This window comes from Sesamum indicum, linkage group LG4, assembly GCF_026168435.1.
Source record: "Sesamum indicum cultivar Baizhima isolate 11 linkage group LG4, ASM2616843v1, whole genome shotgun sequence".
NCBI classification, from domain to species: Eukaryota; Viridiplantae; Streptophyta; class Magnoliopsida; order Lamiales; family Pedaliaceae; genus Sesamum; species Sesamum indicum.
The window spans coordinates 15763357-15769981 of NC_142660.1; the positions used below are offsets into that span (position 1 = coordinate 15763357).

Here is a 6625-nt window from a genome sequence, read left to right on the forward strand (position 1 = left end):
GTTTATTTTTTTTAATTTGTATATTAATTATATAATAAATATATTATTATTTTTATATAATTGATTCAAGTTGTACGACATGGGAATTTGGTTAGAGTTTTTCATGAAGCAAGCAATAAGAGAAAGATGAAATTTACATACAGAATCTATACTCACCATCGACCTATCTTCTTGTTCACCCAAAATGCCTTAGACCCCACACATAACTTCACACGTCCACAGTCCCCCCACCACCAACAGTATACACTTTGATTACCAGCAAGCAGCAGGAGCATCAACCACCCCCTCCCCCCCCCCCCCCACCCCACCACCCTAATAAATAATTGAAAAGCCCAAATCGCTGAAAAGCCTCGTCTCAACTTCTGATGCCTACAAACAACAAAATATACTGATTTTATATATTTATTGTTATGGAGATTGAAAGAATATGGTCGCTGTAAGCTATCAATGTCTTCTTGATAACAACCATTAATTAATTCACCCTTTTGTTTTTCCTCAAATTTAACCATCCTATCAAGATCTTTCTTGCTGAGCCCGCAATTTGCCGTTCATGCCGACGCCTGTCACCGCTGCCAGGCAATGCCTAACGCAGGAGGCAGCAGCAGTCCTCGACGAGGCTGTGGCGGTGGCACGACGCCGTGGCCACGCGCAGACGACGTCACTACACATGGTGTCATCGCTGCTGTCGCTTCCCAGTTCTTCTTTACGTGAAGCATGCACGCGGACGCGAAACAATGCTTACTCTGCGCGGGTTCAGTTCAAAGCTCTCGAGCTGTCTCTGAGCGTTTCGTTAGACCGGTTGCCCTCTTCGCAGGCGAGTAAAACTGAGGAGCCTCCGGTTTCGAATTCTCTGATGGCGGCCATAAAAAGATCGCAGGCTAACCAGAGAAGGCAGCCCGAGAACTTCACCTTTTACCAGCAACAGCAGCAGCAGTATTCTTCTTCTGTTCCTGTTGTGAAAGTGGAGCTGCAGAATTTGATTCTCTCAATTCTTGATGACCCTTTGGTGAGTAGAGTTTTTGGGGAGGCGGGTTTCAGGAGCTGTGATATAAAGATTGCTACACTGAGACCGGGGAATAGTTATCATCCACACCATCTGTTTGGTTATTCTTCAAGGTACAAGCGGCCAATCCCACCTTTGTTTTTGGGTAATTTGACTAGTTGTGAGAGTTTCAGGGAGGTGGGGGGTAAGGGTTTTAGCTTTCCTTTTATGGGTTGTTTTTCTGGGGATGAGAATTCAAGGAGGATTGGTGAGATTATGTTGAGGGCCAAAAAGAGGAGCCCACTGCTTTTGGGGGTTTCTGCTGCTGATGCCTTGAGAAGTTTCTTGGAAACAGTGCAACGGAATATTGAAGGTGTTCTGCCTGAGGGGCTAAGTGGGCTGAGTGTGGTTTGTGTTAAAGATGAGATTTTGAGGTACTTGAATGGGGATTGTGATGAAGGGCAATTGAAATTGAGGTTTGTGGAGGTAGAGAAAAAGGTGGAGAGTGTTACGGGAGCCGGGGTGGTGGTGAATTTTGGTGACTTGAAGGCTTTGGCTGGGGATGATGTTACTATTGATAGGTTGAGATATCTGGTGAGTAGTTTGGCTAGGTTGCTTGAGGTTCATGGTAGAAAACTGTGGTTGATTGGAGCGGCAGCTACGTATGAAGTTTATTTCAAGATTTTGAACAAGTTGCCCACCGTTGAGGAAGACTGGGACCTAGAAGTTTTGCCTATAACTTCCTTTAAGTTTTCTGTGGGAGGATCACACCCCAGATCCCGGTATGTTCAATTTATACGTCCTGTTGTAGCTTTTAATTCTATCATGCTTCCTGTCCATGTAGTTATGATTTGAATGTTTATCCTTTTTCAGTACATATACTTAGTGCAGAATTGTGAATCAACCTGATAGCTGATTCATTCTGTGCAGTTTAAAGTTAAACAGAATTTGGATGCATTTTTTAGGTTTAGGAATGGTGATTGCAACATCATAGGAGAGGTTAAATGTTAATTAGAATTGCTAGAGCATGATTGATTAATATGGGATGAGGGTCATTGCCGTAGATTTGCTTCGCCTATTGGTCTAGCTGTTCATCTGGTGGAGTTCTGTTAAACTGAAGATTTGAATTTTAAGTGATTATTAACTTGTTATCCATCAATATAGCCATGTCACTATTGCCTGACTATAGTTGGTTGCAGATAGAGCTAGGAAACATTACGCGTTTGCTGACTATTGTCTTGGCTTCATAGATAAGCAAGCGTGAAGAATCTAGGAATCCCCTGAGTTATTGATCTGCATATGTCTTAGTTAGATTTTAGGTATTGATTCATATATCTAATGTCCTAAAAACATGTGTTATTATTGGCACAACTTGTTAAGGTTCTTCGGATAATATTTTAGGGAGAATCAGACTTGTCAGCTTTTTCATCCATAAAAAACTACTCCCTATCCGGTCGACCATACTTGCATTTCCCAAGTGGGCACTGGACTTGCCAATCTCAAGTCATTTTGGTTGTTGTTATAACAATTATGGCATCAACTTGCAGCATGCCTTGTTAAGTTCTGACGGAGTTAAGTGGCATAACATAGTGATATATGCCAAACAGTGTTCCAGTTTGCAAGATTTCCAGATAATGACAGCAAATTAAGATATACTCCCGTTGAGTAATGTAGTATTTTTCCTCCCTTTAATCATACTCACAGAGAATAGATTAGTACAGAGAGAAGTGGGTTGATCTTTTTTCTGGACCAAAATTTCACCTCCAGAAGAAAATGAGGCATAGAGGGCATTCAGTACTCTTCACCAACCAAAAACGTACCAAATTGTGTGACAGAATACTGTCAATAATTTCTCATCCTATCCCACCTGCCGGAGCTGTCAATCGAAACAAACACCTTACGGAACTGAAAAGAAAGATGCTGTCAACTACAAGTTTGGTTTAAGAAAATCTTTCCAAATTTCACTCATTGCTATGAAATTGATTTGTATCTTCATCATATCAGAGTTATTGTTTTTGAATGATTTCTTGTACCCACATTTCCACTACAGTCTAAAGAAGTTTTTGGTGGTAGTTCATGAGAACTTGCTCAATACTCAAGTTTTTCTCAGAATTCTTGACTATATTAATAGGAAATTATCAAACAAAATATATAATTGTTAAAGGACTTGCAATTTTGGGGCTGCAAAAATACTCTGTACATGAGAAATCAATCAACAGAATTTTTTTTGGAAAAAAAGAAAAAATATTAAAATATTGTTTTAAAAATGACACACCAAGAACTATATTTTTCTTAGGAGTTGTATTTGTGCCATGTACTTGGTTTTTTCACATTTAGATGCTTATGAGCTGGTACTAGAAACAATAGTGAACAGAGGTACATACTTGAAACTTTTATGAAGAATAAGAAGGTGAATACATAATCAATTTACCTTGTCCATGGACTAAATCATGATTTTGATGTTTTTATCACTGGATCTTTATTTACTCAGTCTATATTGGTTCACTGTTCAAAATGCATTACCTGTTCCATCATCTGGATTACGTTAGTGTTTTAATTTGCTTCAGGTAAGTTCTCTGCTGAACTAAGTCGGAAAAACTAGCCGATGAACTAAATTTAGCAGCTATATGTGAAACTTTTGTTCAGTTTCGACATCAAGGATATTTATTCATACCATTCTTCTGTTTTTGTTATGCTCAGTGTCATCATATGTTACATATTCTGAATTATCTAGAAGGTTCGTGAAACCCAAATAGGAATATAGGAACTACTGATACATTATGTTAACTATCTTCTGATGATTTCTATATTGGGTTGAATATTGATATTTTTATCTTTATTCATGTATGTATCTCATGGTTGATTTTCACGACAACTTACAGCTTGATGGAGTCCTTTGTTCCACTGGGAGGGTTTTTCTCAATGCCACCCGAGACGAAAAGTCCCTCATCCAACGCATGTCAATATGTGGTCCGCTGTCACCTATGCAATGAGAAGTACGAGCAAGAAGTAGCTGCACTTTCAAAAGGAGGAGCTTCTGCTTCCGTTGCAGAAGAGTATCAATCTAGTTTACCTTCTTGGTTGCGGCCTGCTGAACCGAGTGCACAGAGCGGTTTGGCTTCCGTAAAGGTGTGTTTATATGAAAATCTTTCTCGTGCTCCTAAAATAGCGAAATATTTATCTTACTCAATTGGTTGCTTTGTGAAATAAGACAGACATCTGTCTCACCCTATTATTGTCTCCTCATCTCTGGTCATTCAAGAATTTTTGAAGCAGAAAGAGTACAGTGAATTTGTTAGGAATGTATAACAATTTTTTTGACATGGTGATTCATTTCTTCAAAAGCCTCATTCTACTGCACCCAGAAGGCCTGAATAACAGCAGTTTTGTTTACTTGTTCTGTAACAAATCATAGCAACTTGATTTTTAATTTTTTCAGTGCAGTGTAAAGATGATAGATTGTTACTGAATGCAAAAACTATGGCTATCCAGAAGAAATGGGACAGTATCTGCCAGCAGAATCACTTCAATCAAACTTTTTCCAAAGGATATACTAACCAGTTCGGTTATCAATTTCCACGTGTCATGGGGTTCCAAGCAGCTGAAGACAGGAAAGAAAATGTGAGCTATAACCTTAGCAACCATTCAAATGAGCCATCAAATGAACGGGGAAACAAGACCATGTCATCAAGTTTGTCCACTGATTTACGACAGAGTTCTTCATTGAAAGGTGTTAATTCATCAGATATGCTGTCGAAGGCCAATCTGAGTATTTTGCCGAAGTCTGGTGAAATTCCTTCCGACTCAAAAGGAGAGCCAGGTGGTGTCAAATCTCATCATTTCGATTCTTTGAGTGCCAGCATAAATAATAGTCACACTTCTCCAACTTCGGTTACTTCAGTGACTACTGATTTAGGCTTGGGGATTATTTCTGCGTCTGCAAGCCGAGAACCGGAGGATCAATCTCGTTTGGATCTTGTTCAGGACTTATCTCCGGAAAACTTGGAGAAGCTCACCCCGTCCATCTCAAACTGCCCATCTCAATCATCTTCATGTTTCTACCACGATAGTCTTATGCACTCTGATGTGAAAGATCCCAAATCACTTTACAGAGCACTTGTAAAAAGAGTTGGTCAGCAAGAAGAAGCTATCAGTGCTGTTGTCCAAACAATAACTGAATCCCAAACAAAAGGTACTGGTCTCCATGGTATTAGCCGTAGAAATATATGGATTAATATTCGAGGACCTGATAGATTGGGCAAGAAAAAGCTCGCTTTGGCGCTGGCTGAACTATTGTATGGAAGCAGAGAAGGTCTTATCTACGTGGACCTAAGTTTCCAGGATGAGATGATGCACACAGATGCTCTATTCAATTCCCAAGTGACAAATAAATATGACTTAACAATGAGAGGTACTGTTGTTGACTACTTAGTAGAAAAGCTGTGTAAAAAGCCATCCGTTGTCTTCCTTGAGAATATCGATAAGGCTGATCTTGTCGTTCAGAATAGCTTGTCTCAGGCTGTGAAGACCGGTCGATTAACAGACTTACGTGGAAGAGAAGTAAATATTAGCAATTGTATCTTTCTGGGAGCTACACGGTCGATTGAAAGTAGCCCAAGTATTTCCCCTGGCAAGGAGTCGTCTCAACACACCGAGGAAGATGTATTAAATGCAAAGGGAAGTTCAATTAAGATGTCCATCAGATTCGATCTTAATGATAGTCCCACTAGTGAAAACTTACATCCTCCGGACGCCACAAGAAAAGGGCTTTCTGACCTGTTTTTAATGAACAAAAGGAAGCTTGTTGCAGGGAGCAGAAGCATGGACCTGCATGGAAGTTTGGAGTCCCCAAAAAGAGCACACAAGGCACCGAATTCCTACCTGGACTTGAACCTTCCTGCCGAAGGAAGTGAAATATGCAACACTTGCTCTGGTGAGTCTGACTCTGATTCCAGTTCCGAAAATTCCAGGTCATGGCTAGACGAGTTTGAAGGACAAATCCATAAAATCGTAGTTTTCAAGCCATTTGATTTCGACACACTTGCTGAGAAACTGTTCAAGAACATGAACGAATGTTTGCAAAACGTGGTTGGCTCTGAATGCTCGTTGGGAATAGAACCAAAGGTCATGCTTCAGCTTCTTGCGGCTGCATACTTATTCGGATACAAGAGGGTGGAAGATTGGATTCAGCACGTTCTTGGTCGGGGGTTTATGGAAGCCATCGGAAAGTTCAGCCTCAACGCTGGTTCCTTTGTAAAACTTGTTACATACAATGGCAGTCTTCCTGAAGAGCAACCTGAAGGTCTACTTCCAGCCACAATTATGATGAAGTAGATTCGAATAAATTAGATTATTCTTGTAAGTATATTATATATATATATATATATATATACACTATATATCATCTAAACATAGGCAATCTCAGTTATTCAGCCTTTTGGTCCATATTTTATTGGGTTATGCAGGTTGTGTTTGGGTAGTTCATATGGATTTGCATCTAGAAACAGTTGTATTTTTCTAGGATACATTGTCTTTGTTATCCTTGTTGCAGATGTACTTTTCTTGTAAGATTATTTGCAGTTAGCTTAGGTTGTGTTTTTAACATCATAATGATGAATAAGAGAACTAGCATTTTCAGATAAA

At 39.6% G+C, this 6625-nt stretch overlaps 1 protein-coding gene across 1 annotated transcript; it reads left to right on the top strand.

The window, feature by feature from the left end:
• Window positions 1-336: 336 nt before the first annotated feature.
• Window positions 337-6625, top strand: LOC105160981 (protein SMAX1-LIKE 7). The gene is made up of 3 exons (XM_020693305.2): window positions 337-1764; window positions 3865-4111; window positions 4427-6625. Exons 1-3 carry the CDS (start codon window positions 551-553, stop codon window positions 6314-6316), a joined length of 3351 nt encoding a protein of 1116 aa, XP_020548964.2. The 5' UTR covers window positions 337-550; the 3' UTR covers window positions 6317-6625.

What these genes read in the sequence shown, in the direction of transcription:
- LOC105160981 (XM_020693305.2), top strand. Translation starts at nt 551, where the DNA reads ATGCCGACGCCTGTCACCGCTGCCAGGCAATGCCTAACGCAGGAGGCA. An exon ending in GGATCACACCCCAGATCCCG is followed by an intron (nt 1,765 to 3,864) that starts GTATGTTCAATT and finishes GACAACTTACAG; the next exon opens with CTTGATGGAGTCCTTTGTTC. An exon ending in GCGGTTTGGCTTCCGTAAAG is followed by an intron (nt 4,112 to 4,426) that starts GTGTGTTTATAT and finishes TTTTCAGTGCAG; the next exon opens with TGTAAAGATGATAGATTGTT.